We start from the raw sequence: 18,378 nt of genomic DNA on the forward strand, positions 1-18,378 counted from the left end.
CCCTGGGCCCTGTGTGGGTGGCTTACCCGCAGCCCTGTGGCTCCCTCGGCTCCGCGCTGGCCCGGCTCCCCCTGCGGAGACACGCAGTTGCAGTCAGGTGTGAGCAGATAAGCCAAAGTCCCACCCTCCCCTCCCCCATCCCCTCCTCCCCAAAGGGGACAGGGCCTCACATACGGAACTGGCACCCCAGTAATGAGGGCCCTGGAGGGAGGGCGCGAAGAAACCTCCTCTGACCCCACGTGGAGTAGCACGCCCCCCACGAGCCAGTCTCTAATGGCCAGTCCAATGCAATTGAGATACTGGCCCCAGGGATCTGGACCCCCCAGGGACTCCCAACTTCAAAAGTCAAGCTGGAGGTGAAACCACGCCGCCTCCCGGTGACAGGGTGCTGCTCTGAATGGGGCCCGCAGAAGCTGAAGCCAAGCGTCGGAAAGTCACCTTCGGCCCCGGGGCCCCGTTCATGCCGCTCTCTCCTGGGGGCCCCACGCTCCCTGGCTCGCCCTGCAGCAGAGACAGACCCCGTGAGAGCAGGCAGCAGGGTGGGCTAGGGGCCACCAGGTCTGCAGTCAGCCCAGTGGAGCATGGCTGAACCGCTCGCCCGCTGGAGAGGGAACTTGGGGCTCGCTCTCCCCGCTCAGGGGACCTGGGACCATGAGTCGGGGCAGCTCAGGGGCTCAAGAGACATTTTGGAGGTGGGCTGGCTGGGATTTGGTGGCTGTCCTGAGGGGTTGGGGGAGCCAGGATGACATCAGTTCCTGGCCTGGGGGCAGGCCATGCTGTGGGACCACCTAAGATGGGCACCAGAGGACTTGAGAGGACAGATGGCCTGTGTGAGGTGCCAGGCCTGTTGATGAGGGGAACCCAGGGCCTTCCTGCTGCCTGTCTGGCCTGTCCTGGGCATCAGCCCACGCCCCACACCGACCACTCTATGAAAGGGCCAGGAGGGGGTGCTTCCCTGGGCGGGAGGCGGGAGGTGGGAGGAGCTCGGGAGGCACAGGCTCCTACCTTGGGCCCCGGAGGTCCAGGTAGCCCTGGCGGGCTTGGCGTCCCGTCATCCCCCTGAGGAAAGGAGGGTGGAGGCTGCAGTGCTCAGACCTGGACACCCTGGTGGTCAGGCCACCCCGTTCTGGACTCCCTGGCACAGCTGACCACTCCTGGCACCAGCAGCGGTCACCCTGGGATGGGAATCTTCTCCCTCCCCTTCTTGTTCCTCTAGGAAAGGGGTGGGTCAGATCCACTTCTGTTGCCTGTGCCCAGTGCCCTGGGCCAGTTCAGAATGAGCCTCAACAGGTGTGTGCAGAAAGGACGAAGGGGCAGGTGGAGGAGAGGAAATCTACCCTTCAGTCAACAATTATCTCATGAGCACCTTCTGCAGGAAGGTAAGTGAGGCCCCTGCTGGATGGGCCAGAGGAGGCCAAGGGCAAAGAAATATCCAGAGAAATGCGTAGCACCACTCGGGGAGATAGAAGTGCCCGGCATAGAATATGGGGGGGGAAGGGCGCGCTTCTGTGGGTGGCCAGGGATGGTGCCTGGAGGAGAGGAGCTGTGCAGAGGCCTGTGGGAGGAGGGCAGGCCCAGCCGTGGGGAGAGGTAGGACGCGGCCACTCTCGGTCAGCGGTTCCCAGGTGTGGGTGTGCGTCAGCTTCACTCAAGGCTGCGTGGACGGCCCGCCCATGTCTGCTTCAACGGGTCTCGGGTGGACCCCAGACATGCTTGTCTAAGAAGCCCCCTGATGTGGACATGCTGGTCTGGGGACCACACTTTAAGAGCCACTGTACTGGACCCTGAAGTGGGAACAAATTCGATGTGTTTGAGGAAGGGGAAGAAGGAGGGAATGAGCGAGTGAGCGAGTGAGATACTGCCTTCAGAGACGTGCCCACAGTGAGGACTCCGGTCTGCCAAGGAGCAGGACGCCTTCCCAGTGGGTGGCCCCCATTTCTGCCCCGTGCCCAGCCCCTGCCCTTCTCTCAGCCATTCACCCCACCCCTGCTGAGAAGCCCCTCCACAGGCCCCTCTCACCTTCCTTCCGGGAACACCGGGCTCACCCTGAGGGGAGACAGTGGGCGTGTGAGAGGCAGGTCAGAGCCCCTGAGCTGCCTGCTGCTCTGGGGAAGTGGCCCCGTGACCATGCCCCCCGAAGCCCAGAGCCCCCAGCCCCTCAAAGAGGTGGGGTGGACAGTCTTGGACTCCACTCCCAACCTGATCCCTTGCAAGCTGAATGAGCTCAGGAAAGTCACTGCTCTTGAAAGCGGAATGTGATGCCTCCGCCTCAGGATGGCTCAGAGGGTCCCATGCGAGACTGGAGAGGCCACGTGAAAGGCCCAGCTCTCCGCCCGGCGAGCAGCAGGTGCTCACTAAGTGGAGTTCCCCCCGACCTTTCCTCTTGCTCAGTCTGGGACTCCAGCTGCTTCTGGGGGGGACCAGAGCCTGCCTCCCCACCCAGCAGGTGGCACTCAAGGAGGCCAGAAAGAGCTCACGTCTGGAGGGGCCTTTGAAAGTTGACCTGCTTGCCCTGGCTGGTGTGGCTCGGTTGATATTTTTCCCTCTCTCTCTCCCTCCCTTCCCCTCTCTTTAAAAATCAATAAGCATGTCCTCAGGTGAGGATAAAATAACAAAGAAAAAGATCCTCACAACCTGGCCTGAAGCCTAGGCAGGAAAGTTTTATCATGCGCCCGTTTAACAGGCGAGTAAACCAAGGGCCAGGGAGATGCAGTAACTTGTCTAAGGTCATGGAACTCCATCTCTCAACCCTGCTGCCTGGGCTTCGGTGGGGTGGGGTGGGGACGGGGATTGAGGAGCACTCACCTTGGGCCCCGGAGGTCCCTTTGGGCCCTGGAACAAGAGAAGAGAAGGTGTTAAAGATGATCCCGGAGGTTGCTCCTGTTTGTCCTTATCATCCGCCTCTTACAAAGGGCGACACCAAGGCCCAGGGAGGAGGGGGCAGGACTGTGGCTGGAACTGGCTGGTCCCAGGCCAGCTGCCTTGGACAGCTGCTCCTCACATTTCAAGCAGTGACACGTGGGTCGCAGGCTCCCTCCCGGGGACGCAGGAGCCTGTGAGCGTCCTGCTGGTGCTGGAGCCCCACCATCTCCCCCCCCCCCGCCCACTGCTGGGGGCAGGCAAGAGCTCAGGTGTGTGCACACAGACGGCCGCGCACGCAACCTGTATGTGTGTGCACAAGAGGGGCTTCCGGGCTGGAACCACGGTCCTGCCCGCTCAGGCCTCTGAAGTGCTCTGGGTACTGACCAGCTCGCCGTCTCGTCCAGCCTCTCCCTTGGGACCCTGAGGACACACAGAACAATGAGGGGACACAGGGGCCTCATAGCCACCTGAGCCCACAGTACCTGTGGTACCAGGGTTGAGCCCCAAGCATATCTGCTCTTGTCAGCCTCAGCAGCCCCTGTCCTCACATCACAGGCAAGAAAGTTGGGGCTCAGGGAGTGACATGCCTCATGGGACAAGGAGTGGGTGAGCCAATAAGTAGCTGCTCTGAGGGGGGACCCTGGTGGCAGTTTGGTGGAAATGCTGGCTTCACATCGGTGGGGAAGGCTGAGCTGGAGTCCCTGGGTTAGGGGAAGTGGCAGTACACAAGGTCTGGCCTTCAGGGTTTGGTGAGGACCAGGGCGGGACGGCCGGGGTGGGCCAGTTACTACCGGGGAGGATGACCTGGGGCCGGCCAGTTAGTACCGGGGAGGACAACTGGGGCTGACTAGTTAGTACTGGGGAGAGGGGAGAAAGGGAGAGAAAGAAATTGTGGTTGGTAAAGAACTGCAGAGAAAGAGCCTACACATGCGGGTCAGGGCCAGGGCCAGGGCCAGGGTCAGGGTCAGGACTGGAAGGAGATCACAGCCAAGGGCAGAGTCAGGGTCTGTGGATCTCCTTGGAGTTAGAGCGGAGGGGTGCGAGTTGGATGTGGAATCAGGGTTGAGTCTGTTGGGGGAGAGTTAGGGTCTGCACAGGGGGCTGAATGGAGATGTGGGTCAGGATTTGGGAATGAGTTTGGGGTCAAGGTCTTAATTGGGTCTAGGCACCGAGTTAGTTTCGGTTTAAGGGTCTGGGTTGGGGGTGCAGTTAGGGTTGGGTTTGAGTCTGAATCGGGAATAGGGCTGGGGGTGGGGTTGGTTTGGGGATCAGAATTTGGGGTTCCGGTAGGTGCAGGACCAGGTTCTGGGTGGTCCAACTCCATGCCCGCTTACCACGGGGCCTGGTACTCCCCTGGGGCCGTCTTTCCCAGTGTCACCGGGAGGTCCCCGAGCCCCAGGCAGTCCAGGGGGCCCGGGAGGCCCAGCAGCTCCATCTTGCCCGCGGTCTCCCTGAAAGAGATGAGGCCTTGCGTGACCCTGAGGGGGAGGGGAAGGGGCTCTGGTCTTCAGAGAGGCCCCTACATGGGCAGTCTGATGCCTTCCCCTTCCCCAGCCCTTGTCCAGCTCAGAGTCTTTGTTATTAGGCCTCTTGCCACTTTTTGATGGCCACACAAAGGGACAGGTTCCTATATCTCAGCGTAAGAGGCCAGCAGGACCTTTTATACTCCAAGGAATGGGCCGTCTCCTCACCTACGGGGCTTAGGTGACAGATGACACACGCTGGGTGCTAGAGAAGGCACACGTGCCCACCCTGGTCCCCTTTCTCCTGGAAAGGGGACAGCACACCTCCTGGCGGGTCCACTCCTGCTTCACTGGGTGACGGAGGTGCACCCTTGGCACTTGGCCCAGAGAAATGAAAACTCACGTTCACACAAAAGCCTGTGCGTGAACGTCCACAGCAGCCTCATTCGTGAAAGCCCCAAACTGGAAACAATGCACATGTGCTGCACCGGCGAGTGGTTAACCACCTGGGGCGCCTGTACCCGGAACACTGCCCCGAGCAGTGAGCAGACCAGAATGGAGTGCCGACAGGAAGCCGCGTGTGCACATCTCACGACGCACGCACGGGGAGAACGCCGATCTCAAAAGCTTACATTGCATTGATGAAACGTTCTTGAAATGGCAACGTTAGAGAGAGGGAGCACAGATTAGTGGCTGCCAGGGCTCAGGCATGGGGGCGGGGCGGGAGGGGACCGTGAGAGGACCTGGGTGTGATGGTTGCACACAGCTGCAACAGGAGTGTGAGTACACGCATGGGCAGGGTGGGGGTCTCGGTGAGGCTGCCGGATGGGGTTCGTTTCTGGGGAGGAGATTGCACTGGGCCCTGCAGGAGTCTCCGTGGGGGTGGAACTAGAGATGAGTATCATATGTCCCGACTGCATGTGAATTGACAGTTATCGCCACAGCAACAAAGAGGTGACAGGGGCCACACAGTCGCTCTCATGCAGCCCCAAACCCCCAGTTCTCAGGCCGATGTTAGTACCGGTCAGACCTCATGCTGCCAGAGCCCTCACCTTGTGGCGCCCCTTGCAAGGAGGGAAGACCGTCACGCCCCCAGCACTTCCTACTGTCCCAGCGGTGCCCACTCAGTGCTGGCACCGGGCGCAGGAATGGGGGCACGTCCACTCACAGGGTCGGCAGTGCCCAACCTTCCCGCGCCCAGGCTTCGTGTGGAGAGGGCCCTGCTGTGTGCCCCGAGCGGATGGGCCGGGACACCCTGGGGGTGTCTCACCGGCTCTAGTGACCCTCTGGCCAGGGCACTGCCCTTGTCCCATTTTACAGAGGGCGTGGCCAGCGTCACAGGGTAGTCCTTTAACCGGGGTGACAGAGCTGGAAAGGCCACCGAGGCACATGGTCTCTTTCAGTCGCCGTGTTTATCCCTGGGCCCCGTGATGTGAAAGAGCTCGCCTCCTCAGCCGACACCCAGCTCACTCGCCGTCCCGATGAGGAAGGGGACGGCAGCCCTCACTGCCAGGTCCTGACCAAGGGCACAGCACTCCAGGACAGGGGGGAGGGAACGGCGTGTGGTTGGGTCCCCCAGCCGCGGGTGCTGCTGGTGGGGGGCCATTCCTGGTTTATCTCACGCTGCAGTCGGGAGAATTGGCAGACCCCCTGTCCCCTGTTGCTCTTTTCACAGCTCAGGGCCCAGCCTGGGAACCACAGGCCCAGTTCTCCTGGCAGAAAACGGGCTCAGACCCTGCGCAGGTCCCAGAGCGGGTCTCAGGCTCCTGCCCTGAGTTCCTCCAGCAACAAGGTGGGCCCGCTGCGTCCGCCTCCCACTGGGATTGGCTGGCTGAGGGCTGACCCTGGGAACGTGAGGAGTCGAGGGGACACGCCAGGCAAATGAGCAGGCCCAGACACGCCACTCGGCCAGTCTACCTTGAGGACGCGGCGATTGTACAAGTGCTGGTCTCTACTGATAAAGCCTGGGAGGAGCCGTGGGAAAACCATCTGTGGCAGACAGGTTGTGTGGTCAGAAAGGTAGGGGGGTGATGGACAAGACCACAAGGCTACTTCTGGGGACAAAGCCATGTACCCCAGCCCTCACAAAGGTGCTTGGGACGGGGAGGGGCTGACCCCTTTGTCCATGGAGGCCACTGTGCTCCTCCTGGTCCCACAGGGCCCTCGGCAGCATGACCTGGTCACTCCCCATTGAGAGCTGGGGTCTCTTTCTTCCTGCCCCCAACCATGAGCCCTATGACAGAGGTGACCCTTAGAAGGCAGGGGCGGTGATGCTGTGTCCATTCTGCATATAGCTCTTAACAGGCCTGGCAGTCCTGGCTTCCTGCCTCTTGAGACGCTCGCTGCTCCTGGGAGCCAGCCCCAGCCAGCAGCCCCATGGACGCGGCCACGTGAGGGCCGTCACTGTGACCTGCCGGACTCGCTGCCCCTGCCTCCAACAGGAGACCCAGCCAACCCAGGGGGCCGTGAAGGAAGTGACATATTGTGTACGTCACTTGCAGGCCCCCGCCTCCTGTTCCCAAGTGGGGTGCTGGGTTCCCATTTTTATGATTGCAACCACCCTTCGCCTCAGCGGCTTTGGATGGGGCTGTCGCCCCGCTCACAGTGGGAGAAACTGCGTCTCAGGGGGGAGAGTGACTGCTCAGGGTCATTCGGCTGGTAAGTGGCAGAGCTCAGCTAGGGCTCGGGACTGCCGATCCTCACGTCTCCCGTCTTCTTGGGGTGCTGCTGCCTCCGGAAGGTCCATCTCTGATCTGGGCCCAGTGCCAGCCCCATGGTCTGCCCACCCACGGTGATGGGCATGGTGGGATGTCTGTGCCACGCACGGTGCCTGGGACTCCCACCCAGGGTCCTTTCCGGGAGGCCTTGCAGCGGGACAGGCTGCGGGTGGGAGGTGGGTGCTCGAGGGCAGCCCATCCGCCCACCCGCCCGCCCGCCCTCTGACCGCCTGCAGCGGGAAGTGCAGGGCGGGCTTTATCAGAATGGAAAACAAACCGTGTAGGTGGGGTCGAGCTCCAGTCTTACCCGGGGGCCGAAGTCTCCTGGTGCACCCTGGGAACAAAAACCGGGGGGGATGGGTCACTGCCACGTTCTTGCATTGCTTCGATTTCTCTTTGGTTTCAAAGACACTGATTTCTTTTTGGTTTCAAAGTCCCTGCCTTGATTGTTTCCATAACTTGGTGGCATCAGCCAGAACCCGTGGGAGGGCAATCAGCACATGTGCTGATGGCCTGAGGGTCTCGTCTACAAAAACGCTCAGACCACTACCCGCGGCAGTGTTCCCGTGGCTCCGAGAGGCTGGGGGACACTGACCGGTGGAGAAGCTGAGGCCCATAGCGCTGGGTGACTTGCTGGAAGCCACCTACTTGATGATAGATGTGGAAAGCAAACCCGAGGCTCAGCACTGATGGTGGCCTGGAATGCTGGGCGCCTGTGCCTATGTGACCCCCAGAGGGATTGGGGTGCGGGTGTGGCCCAGCCACATCTGGTTCTTCCCTGGAAGCACCCCCGTCAACCTTGCCACACCTAGGTCGGCCCCGCCCCCTCACCCCTGACCCCGTTATGAGTTACGGGACCCCCCCCCCGCCCCCGCCCTGCTCCCTTATGAGGCACTGAGGTCCCAGCCCCCTTGGGCTGTGGCTCCACATTTAACACCAAGTGCCAGGAAGTCCTTCTCATAAGAGTAAGGGGCCGTGAGGATCTGTCTGTTCTCCTGGTGGGGGTGTCCTCCCCCCCCAGAATGCCACCCACAGTCATTGTTCAACCCCCAGGCAGTCCTGGCGCCGCCCCCCTTCACGAGTGGGAAGTTGGCCATTCTGGGCAGACTGCTTTGAGTGTTGCACATGCTGGTGCCAGGAGTCAGATTCAGCTGTCTGGGCACTTCACGTTGTCAAATGCGAGCCTGGTAACTGTTATGGGAGGTGGGTGCCATGCGCCTCGCATTGCAGACGGGGAAACCGAGGCTCCAGGAGGGGATGTGGCATGCCCACGGTCACACTTGGGGGCTGGGGTTTGGAGGCAGGTGTCTAGCATCCTCTCTCAGCCTCTGGTGTCACTTACCTTTTCCCCCTTGGGGCCCGGAAGTCCCTGCAGAAGGAAGGTGGAGAAAGAAGGAGTGTGAGTGAGGAGGACCAGGCCAGCCTCCTGCTAAGACTGGGCAGCGGAGTGGGAAACACTCGAGCTTGCCAGCCCTTAGGGAGGCTGCCCGTGCTGACCCCAAGGAAGAGCCATGCCTCAGTCCTCAGCGTGAGGGACACAGGTGGGTGGCCAGGGGGGTCCCTGGCGTGCTCTTTGGGCAGAGGGACCAATGCCAGTCACTGCCCCCAGAGAGCAGTGACTGTGCTGAGCCCTGGTCAGGAGGCCACTGCCCCTGCAGGTGGGTGTGTGAGAGGGGGTGGCTGCCCTCACTCTCTGCCTGCAGGGAAGTGGTTTTCTTTGAGTCCTGCCCAGTTACCAGGACTTCTAGGGAAGAAGGTCAAGCCACAAGGCCCACTGTTGGGCTCGGCGTCCCTGGGGTGGGGCTGGTACCCACTGGCCTCCATCCCTTTCTGAAGCACCCATTTCCCCTTCAGCCAGCAGTGGGTTTGCTGTTTACTCATCCGACAACTGGTCCGTCCGTTCTGTCCTCTGCCCTTTACTCACGTGCCCCTCATGGGCCTCAGCCCGCTGCCCGTCTACCCTCGTGTTCATTGACTCGTCTATTCAGCCATCATGGACCATATTTTGCCTGGTATAATGCGCACCCACGCTTTGGCCCACATTTTCAGGGAAAAATCTTTTAATTTTTAATGCACTCACTTATTTATTTATATTTAGAAACAAACCCAGTGACCGTATTCCAGGGTATTATATTACTATGGATATCATTACTGCTTTTCAGAGTTCTACTTTTAATGCATGCACATAAATAAAAAACTGAAAACATTTATATAGATATGGAATTAGTACTACCCATGTACAATGAGCATCCTTATTTTTCCCTCAGAAACTTGGGCAAAAAAATGTGCATTATACATGGCAAAATATGGTATTTATCTACCCACTAGCTCACCTATTCTTCCATGCATCCAATTGTGTGTATAATTATGGATTCATTATTTCCTTCCTTCCTTCAATCCATCCATCCATCCTTCTAACCATTCATTTGTCTATTGGTCCATCCACCTGTCCAACCATCCATCTACCCATCCAGCCAGTCAGCTAACCTGCCTGCCTTCCATCTATGCATTGCCCACCCATCCATCCATCCATCCATCCATCCATCTGACTATCCACTTAATATGCCATCTCCTGTGTATCTTATTAGGTCTGTTGAGGATGCCTGTGGGCCATAGACTCCTGATCGGGGTATTGAGAGTGCTTCAGCCCGATGCCCACCGTTACAGTTTTCAGACTGTCTGGGGGATGCGCTGTGCCTGGGGCCTGCTGGGAGGGCCTTGTATGTTCTGAGGGCTGACTGGGTGCCAGGGACAGTGCTGCCCCCAGCTCTGCACAGGCCCAGCATCCTTGGGCCTTTCTGACAGGTGAGAAGCCCCAGGCTTCGGGAGGCGAGGAGGCCTCCCTGAGGTCCTGCATTCAGCAGGTAGTGGAGCTGGATTTGAACTGAAGTCGGACGCCCGTGCAGCTTCTCTTTGAGCCAGGTTCTCAGTGGATCCTTCTCTCTGGCACCCCAGGGTTGCTCCCAACCCCACAGTGACAGCCCCATCCCAGGACCACCTGGAACCGCCCTCACTTACTGGCTTTCCATCCAGACCCAGTGGTCCCTGGAAAATGAGAGAGAGGGAGAGAGCAGAGGTTACATATGGGAAAGGCATTTCTGCCGGTGTTATCACCCAGGGTGCTACTGAGTGACGAGAGACCAAAGTCGTGCCAAGCCCGTGGCCCGGGGGCATTGCATGTGGACTTGGGGTGGGAGCATCTGGGTGTTGTTTGCTGCCCAGAAACCTGCTGGGACAACAGAGCCCCGTGTCTGCTCCAAAACCACCCCTGGCCCGTCTACCCGTGGGGCTCGGGCATGCACCCACATCCTTCCGCTGGGGTGACGACGGTTCAGGGGTGAGTGGCCTGCTTGGGACTTTGAAAGGTGGTGCTTCTGGGCTCTTTTCACCCGACAGACCTAAGCCGGGCACTCCAGGTGGGGGGAGGGGGCAGCATGTGGCCGGAGAAAGAGGGAGCAGAGAGGAAAGCAGAGTGAGACAGAGCGAGAGAGACGGGGCTAAGGGCCCCTCTAAGGTGAGGCGGAAACCATGGGGCACTCCTCTCCCACTGCGCATACGTTTTCCCTTCAGCTCCACCTAAGTTTCTGTCACGGGTGGTTTGTGAGGGACTGAATGTGTGTATCCCCTGAGCCCCACTATGGTGGCATTAGGAGGCAGGGCCTTTGGGAGGTGATTTAGTCAAGAGGGTGGAGCCCTCATGAAAGGGTCAGCACCCTCATAAAAGGGCCCCTGGAGAGCTCTGTTCTGCCACATGAGGACACAGCCAGAAGTCACTGCCTGTGAGAGCCCTCACCAACTGTGACCTTGCTGATCTTGAACTTTCGGCCTCCAGGACTGTGAGAAATCAATTTCTGTTGTTTGTAAGCCTCCCAGTCTGTGGTTCTTGGTTCCAGCAGCCCAGACGGACTAAGACACACCTGGGCGAGTCCTGAAGGCTCTTTCAGCTCCCTGTGTGGCTTTGGCCTTTGCAAGTAAAGGTCAGGGCTGAGGGAAGCAAAGCACACGAGAGCGAGTGCTGGGGGTTGGGGCGCCTCACGGGCCCCTGGGGGCTCCGTGGTGTCTGCAGAGGGCCAGAGGGCCAGTGAACCCACTAGCCCCTACCCCAACCTAACACAGCCTCACTGAGCTCCTCCCTCCATGTGGGCTGTAGAAGAATAATATGAGGGGGGGTGGCCCAGTCCATCAGCTTTCTGCAGACCCCTGTCCTCCTCTGGCTAGCCATTGTCCTCTCATCCCCACGCACACTTCACCCTCGACCCCAGCAAGTGACCGAGGCAGCTGCACCCCCAGGCCTCTCCTCTCCGTGACCTCCTCTCCCGCAAGGACACTTCTCCACCTCCCAGAGGCAGGCTGCCTGGCCTGCGCCCACCACGTGGCCCAGCTGCACCTGTGATGCACATATGGCCAGTGTGAGGTCCACACGGTTCCTCCAGTAGATCCAGGAAACGGGTCTGGTCCCTGCGTGCCCAGGGTTCGGGTGAGGCCCGGCAGAGAGCCTGTGTCAATCAGTGAGCTCTGGGTCCCACCGAGGAGAGGAAGCGGGGAGTAGCGAGCGCACGCGCAGTGCAACATGGGGAGTGGGGGAGGGGCAGGCAAAGGGCTGCTCCAGTTCCATGCAGAGAGAGGGCCTGTCCGGCTTTTTGGGGAGGGCTGGAAAAGATTACGGAGTGCTACCCTGAGAAAGTACCATTGGGGATTTGAACACAGCATGTATGTATGTGTGTGTGCATCTATGTGGGACACATGGACGGAGAGGACACCCCAGCGAAGGCGGGGAGGAGGGAGCGTGCTGAGGCCAGTCTCGGAGCCGTGGGGTCAGCCCTGCCACTCCCGGTGCGTCCAGCGGCTGTGGCTGCACTTCTGGCCCAGCACTGGGGGCTGCCATGGCCAGGGCCAAGCTCTGCCATTCAGTTGCCCTGTGTCCTGGTCTCCGGAGGTCTCTGCCTTCTTCCCCATCTGCTCCTCTGCCCTTCCCCGCCTCCTGCGCCTGGTGAGAGGGACTCATCCCCGGAGACGCCTTCCTGGCCCCACTCAGAGCTGGTCTCATGGCCAGGGAGGTGGCTGCCCGGCCTGCTGGTGCGTTGGCTGGACCTCCAGGCCGCAACACCCCTCCCCTGCCCCAGCAGCCAGCTGATCTATGACTCCCCAGACCTGAGAGCTTGGGGCTCTCGCACCAGGCAGGACTCCAGGGCAGATCTGAAAACTGGTCTAGTAAGTGCTTCCGGCCCCCAGCCCCAACCTGGGAGGAGAGTGTGGGTGGGGGGCTGATGGCCTGGGGACAGCTTGGGCCTAGGGGAGGGGGCCCAGGCCCAGGGCTCCAGGTGAGCCCCAACCCCAGATCAAGTTCCCATCGTGGGAGGCTCACCAGCTGGCTGGTGTCCTCTTGGGGGCTCCTGGCTGTTCTGACCCCGGATTCACAAGCTGAGCCCTTCCCGATCCAGGAGTCTGCTAGAACTGGGCCCTGCCCCTCCTCCACCCTGGGCTCAGGCCCTGCTAGGCCCCCTCAGGGCCCCCTCAGGGCACCTCCCCAGTGTCTGTCCTGGGCCTCTCATGCAGGCCCGGCCTTCAAGTTGCCACAACACACACTGGGCCCAGTCCCATCCTGGGCCTTCAGTGGCCCCTGCACTTGGTCTTAATCATCACAGCGGCCCTGTCTTACAGAGCAGGACCCTGAGGCCCAGCGAGGGCAGACCACACTGCCAGTAGCAGGCCAGGGCTGGAGACGGCCAGGGCTTCCGTTCTGTGTTTCCTCTGCACGGAAGCCCCTGCCGTGACCCTTTCTGGTGTCCAGCCACTCTTGCCCCTCCCTTTGCCCCGCTCCATCTGGGGCAGTCCCCTGCTGGTGCCCCTGCCACCCTGACTAGTGTGATTGCCACCACAGACTCCGGGTGTGCCCGAAAGTCCTGCTGAACTGAGCCTGGATGTGGTTCAAACTCTGCTCCTCTATAAATCCACATGGATTGAAAAGGAGACTAAGGTACAGCTTGGAGCTCACTGAGGCTCCTTCCTCTTCATGTGGCAGGAGGGAAGACACCATGCGCCTGACGGCTCTCATCCCAGCTCCAAGGGAACCGGCTGCAGGGTGCCCTGATGAAGCCTAGGGGAGAGGGCACCCTGCCCCTGGGGACCACAGCAGGGAGGCGCCATGGTGGTCCGCAGGTGAGGAGCCCAGTCAGTGGATGACCCAGGGGCTGAACTCAGCCCTACTCTGCCTATGGCACTCTGGCCCTGCAGCACAGGGTAGTGGGGTGACAGGGGGCCACCCTGGGGGCCCGCGGGACAGAACCTCACCGGCCTTGCCTTCCTTCTGGAGTTCCCAGCACGTCCATCTCCCCCCAGAGCAGACCATCTCAGGAAGGGCTACCTGACCCCACTTGCACCCTGACACTCCAGGGAGAGTGCTGGGTTGAGCGGACACGTCTGCCGTGGGGCCTGGGAGAGCCAGCCGGCCTCTGAGCCTCGGTGTCCTCACTGCCCAGGGGCTCCCACCAGCTCTGGGGTTCGGAAAAGCCTGCCCCAGCGGTCTCACGGGCACCTCTGGCGTCCTAGGTGTCACGTTGTTCCCTGCACTCTGTTCCCCTGCACAGCGCCTGGTGCAGCTGCAGAGCTCCTGCTCTGTCCCCCCAGGCCTCGCTCGAAGGGCCCCTCTGTGGGGACCACCCCAGGGGGAAGCTGTCTGTTTGCTGCAGAGCTGGGTCCCTGCCTTCCAGAGGAAATCGCGTGGCTGAGCTCCCAGGGGTGGGAGGGGTGTCAGAGGAGGCGGGCTCTGTGTTCAGATGGCCTGTGACCTGGTCCGGCTTCCCCAAGTGCCAGCTGGGCCACCTCGTCTGTGACGGGGCCTCCCTGCCTGCTGACCTGCGTGTGGGGGTGCTGTGGGAAAGGGGCTTTGTGTGCTGAGGGAAACAGCCTTGCTGGCTCTTCCCACAGTTGTGTGTCCCCCCACCCCCATGTTGCCTTTCCCAAACTGGTGTCCCGTGGAACAATGTTCTGAAGAGGGTTAATAGGCTGGCCTGGGGAAGGTGATGGTTCCATGGCCAAGAAGTTTGAGAAACAGTGGCTTAGAGCCTGTGAAATAGGTTTCTTTCCTGCATGATTCAGCCGAGCTGTCACCCTGCTTGCGTCTCTGGGAGGGCAGTGTTCCCAGCGGCGCTGGGCCCTCGTCCCAGGCCCTGGCTGAGCCTCAGCGAAGCAGCTGGGATGGGGGGTGGGGACGCAGGCTGTGCGGACCATCTGCGGCCCGGCCTTGCCACGGGCTAGAGGGAGGCCTGAGCCTGGGTCTGGGCGCTCCGAGAGGAGGAACTCCCTGGGGAAGGTCTGGGGCTGGTCACGGGCAGGCTGGCCCACGGCGGGACAGGTCCAGGCTGAGTGGCCCAGCAGGTGACAAACTGGTTGGGAACAGAGCTGGGCGACGTGAAAGGGGCACAGCCCCAGCCTGGATGGAGGCACATCCTTGGGGGCGGGGTCCTGCTCCATCCTCGGAGCCCTCCCCTGCCCCAGACCACAGGCTGAAGGGCCCCGCCTGGGGTCAGACCCCTCCGAACCCCAATTTCCACAGGGTGGGTGACCCTGAGGTCAGGACACCACAGGGCTGGGCCTGCAGGCTCTCCGTTCCCATAGGCTCCCTCGCTGCTGGATCAGGCGGGGAAGTAGTCACCAGAGGTTTCCCACCGCCCAACCTCACAGCTGTTTACAAGCCTGGTTCTGCTTTACATCCCTCTTTCCCCACGCAGAGTGGCCCCCGGACGGCTCCGGACGGGAGAAGCAAACGAGGCCCTGGGCTGCCAGAGAGAAGCAGGCCAGATGGGTAGAACGCTGCCTCCCCCCGTGCCCTGCCCCCCAGGGACCAGAGTGTCTTTGAGCCTCAGTTTCCTCATCTCTAGATGGAGACCATGCCGTCTCCGCTCTCATGGACAAGTTCCACGGGTCCCAGTCAGCCTCCTCTCTCTATCTCCCCCTCTCAGACCATGAGACTGGAGACCTGGGAGGGCCGGAGGTGACCGCTCTGTGGCCCTCCCAGTGGCCAGCAGGGGGCACCAGGCTCTGCCCTAGTGGGGGCTCTCATCCCCTCCTCCAACCCCCTCCACAGAGGTGTTTTCTAAGAAAATAATGACACAGTGGCCAAAGAGGGCGGTTTCTCGGTGAAGCTCAGGACGTGGGGCACGCTGGCTCCAGTGTCGCTGGGGAAGTGAGGCCTGGGGCGAGGGGGTCGCCTGCCACAGGGGCACTATGCCGGCAGGGGGCCCCACGCGGGAGGGGCTCCAGCCCAGCGATCCATCAGCGAGAGTCCGCCTTCGAGCTGAACTTCATCAATAAACGCGCCGCGTTTCCGGGCAGCCGGCAGTGAGGGCTCAGCCCAGTCATGGCTGGGTGCCTGCCATGCTTTCTGGTTGTGATTAACGCTGACGGCTCCTGTCAGGCATCGGAGGCCTCCAAATGCGCCAGAGCGGCCCCTGGATGAGGGGGCTTACCAGGATTATCAGTCCGGACCCAGTAATTACAGCCCAGATGTTGACAATTCATCAAATTACCAGGCCACTGGGGCCTGGGGTCCCGCTGGGGACGCGCACATTCCTCTGTGAAGACTGTCATTAGGGCATCTAGTGTGTGCGGGGTGGGTGGGCAGGCCCTAGGGTCGGCGGTTCCACGTGGGGCCGATTCCTCAGGCCAGGCTGTTCGCACACAAGCCACTGCGGCCAGCCTGTCTGGGCGCAGCGGTTTCCCAGACTCGAGTCCCACACTTGGGAAGCGGAAGGAGAGAGGACCCTCTCTTCTCAGGTCCTGCCTGGCTGCGTCCTAACCCCCGAGGCACGGCCTGGCCCAGTTTCTCCGGAGAACCCCTTCCTGGGGTCTGGGAACTCTGCAGAGTGGGCTGTGCAGTCACGGGGCACCCCAACTCACAGCAGGCGAGGGGGTGGCTGGGCTTTGGCTGGGAGGGTCCAGGGAGCCTTGGAAACCAAGGACAATGCTGCCGTTCCTCCCTTCCCAAATCCCAACTCCTCATCTGTACAGCAAAGGGCTGGGCCTGTAGCCAGATTTGATTGAGAACATGCAGTTAAAAGCAAAACAAAACAAACAACTAACTGAATTAGTCGCAACATTTAAAAATTGTGACATTTCACAGAAACATCCGGAATGCAAACTTTTCTAGAAAAGTTGGAAGATCTCGCACCCCGGGGTCCCCATGCCTGGCAATACCTGCTGTGCCCGGTGCTCCTTCCGCTGGGACCCCCAAGGCCGCAGGTTGGTCCCTCCCCACTGGCGCACACCTGGCCTGCTGCCCCATCGAGGGGACAGGCCAGCCCTGCAGGGGCATCTGGGTTTGTAACCCTTGGCCTCTTGCGCCTCTGCAATTCTGTGCAGCCGGGAAGCCAGCTGGTTTCTATTTGGGGGAGAGAGCACGTGCGGTGCGCTGGAAGCAATTACATGTATGTCCACATGACATGTCATGGCTAGAAGAGGTGGTGCTGTGCCTTTGAACCGATCCCCCAATACCTGCTTACACCACACATCTGCCAGTCACACAATTACCCTGTCAGGTATCAGGAAACACTTCCTGGGGGGAGGGGTGGTCAGTGGCTCCCACTGCTGGTGGGAGGGTGGGAGACCGGCCGGTGAGTTGGGCTGTGTCTGCCTGGGCGGCCTCGGGTCCCGAGTCTCCAGCTCAGGCCCAAGGGGCCGGTCTGGTGAGAGACCCTGGAAGTAGCAGACAGGCCAGGCACCCACCCATTTTAGTGGCAGCCTGCTGGGGTAGAGTTTGAGCAGGACGGAGCAGTGGCCGCCAGAAGGGGGGCACCCCAGCGTGGCTTTAACGCCCGGAGGGAGGCAGTCTAAGGGAAGCAGCCTGCCTGGGACAGCATGGCTCAGAAGGTGTGGCTGCGGCCTGGCCTGACCCCAGCACCGGGGTGCAGGGCAACGGGACAGCTGGCAGCAGACCCCAAGGCTGGGGGTGCCCTGCAGGGCCCCTGATGCCCTGGCCAAGCCCAGGCCGCATGGCGGCTCCCCCTTCCTCCCCAAGCTTTGGTCTTTGGGGCCCTCGCCTGCTGCCTCCGGCCTCCCTCTCTGGCTGCGTGCGTGTCTCGTCTCTCTGAAAACTGCTTGGTGTGGGTGGGCCCTGTCACCCATGGGACAGGTTTCCACAGACATCACGGTTGTCATCCACTGGTAACGAAGGGGTTGATGTAATGATCGACCCGCATGGGCTGAAGTGTGGCTCCCCTATAGATGGAGCATGTGACCCCCACCCCGTTCCGCCCAGGCCCCACCGTTCCCCATGCTCACCTGCACCCGCCAACCTCACCTATTTCAGCACCTGGCTGACCCTGTAAGGTAACAGTGAGCTTTGGAGCCCACAGTTCTGGCTCTGAGCCATCTCTCCAAACAGTCCTGGGCCAGCCTCCCTGCACTTTGGAGGGGCAAGGACACCCTGATGGTTATGTCCCTGCCCTGCTGACCTCACAGTGATCTGCACACCTCCCCTGGAGCCCATTTCCTCCTCGGAGAAGTGGGTGGGGTGTGGGTGGAATGGCTCCCCATAGGTGACATTGCCCGGCCCAGAGCGTGGCACCCAGTGGGTTGGCAGTGTGTGACTGTGATTTACTGGGCGGTTCCTGGGGGGCGAGTCCAGGAGAGGGGTGGAGCTAGAAGACACACCCCCTTGCCTTGTCCCCTGGACGTCCCACACTTTCCATCAAGATTCCCCTGCCATCTCTGAGAAGCATTCCTCAACCCCCCATCACTGCACGGCACAGTGTCTCAGTTACAGACCCACACTGACTTCCTGCCACCTCCCCTTCCACAGTGACTGTCCCCAAGGTGCCAGTGCCACTGCTGGCCTGGCTTGGAGGGGTGTCCATGAGTCTATGAAGTACCCTCCCCAAGCTCCCCAAGCTGGGCTTACGCCATCTGGTCCCACTGCATGAGGGTCTGAGCAGCTCCCAGGAGTGAGGCCCTGTTGGTGGGACACCCCCACCTCCATCTTCTATGGGGGACGACACACTGGGTCAGCCTCCCTGGATGCCCCTGCTGACAGGTAGGTGTGCACACCCCCAGTGACGGGGAGCTGCTCCCTGGGCAGCTTGATGGGTTTGCAGTTTCTGTTCAAGCCTGGCGCTCCCCAGGTTGGGGCCACTGCAAATTTTCTCCACTTTGTGGCCCCCGGGAGGCAGCCAACAGCCTCAATGAGTTGGGTTCCCAGGGCTGCAGGCCTGTTGCCCCACCCTCGTGCTCTGCTCTCTTGCCAGCTTGGCCTCTCCCTAGGCCCTCTGGACGTTCCCCCTGCAGCTCCCCACTTATCAGCACCTACCTGGCCTTCTGACCTTGGCTCCTGCCTCCCTTCC

At 61.1% G+C, this 18,378-nt stretch overlaps 1 protein-coding gene across 5 annotated transcripts in view; it reads right to left on the reverse strand.

Annotated features, from left to right (window-relative positions):
• COL23A1 (collagen type XXIII alpha 1 chain) overlaps nucleotides 1-18,378 on the reverse strand; it is a 278,632-nt gene that overhangs the window by 13,725 nt on the left and 246,529 nt on the right. For 2 of the 5 annotated variants that reach the window (XM_037060883.1, XM_037060879.1), the window contains exons 6-15: nucleotides 10,061-10,087; nucleotides 8,385-8,411; nucleotides 7,320-7,376; nucleotides 4,197-4,313; nucleotides 3,247-3,282; nucleotides 2,806-2,832; nucleotides 2,020-2,046; nucleotides 1,006-1,059; nucleotides 439-501; nucleotides 27-71 (exon numbers count right to left, since the gene is read on the reverse strand). In XM_037060883.1, the coding sequence (XP_036916778.1) occupies nucleotides 27-71; nucleotides 439-501; nucleotides 1,006-1,059; nucleotides 2,020-2,046; nucleotides 2,806-2,832; nucleotides 3,247-3,282; nucleotides 4,197-4,313; nucleotides 7,320-7,376; nucleotides 8,385-8,411; nucleotides 10,061-10,087 (480 nt within the window). The remainder of the gene's footprint in view (nucleotides 1-26; nucleotides 72-438; nucleotides 502-1,005; nucleotides 1,060-2,019; nucleotides 2,047-2,805; nucleotides 2,833-3,246; nucleotides 3,283-4,196; nucleotides 4,314-7,319; nucleotides 7,377-8,384; nucleotides 8,412-10,060; nucleotides 10,088-18,378) is intronic. The other 3 variants (XM_037060880.1, XM_037060881.1, XM_037060882.1) reach the window with 3 other exon arrangements.

Source organism: Sturnira hondurensis, unplaced genomic scaffold, assembly GCF_014824575.4.
Source record: "Sturnira hondurensis isolate 20B ecotype Veracruz unplaced genomic scaffold, ASM1482457v3 Scaffold0012984, whole genome shotgun sequence".
Lineage (NCBI taxonomy): Eukaryota > Metazoa > Chordata > Mammalia > Chiroptera > Phyllostomidae > Sturnira > Sturnira hondurensis.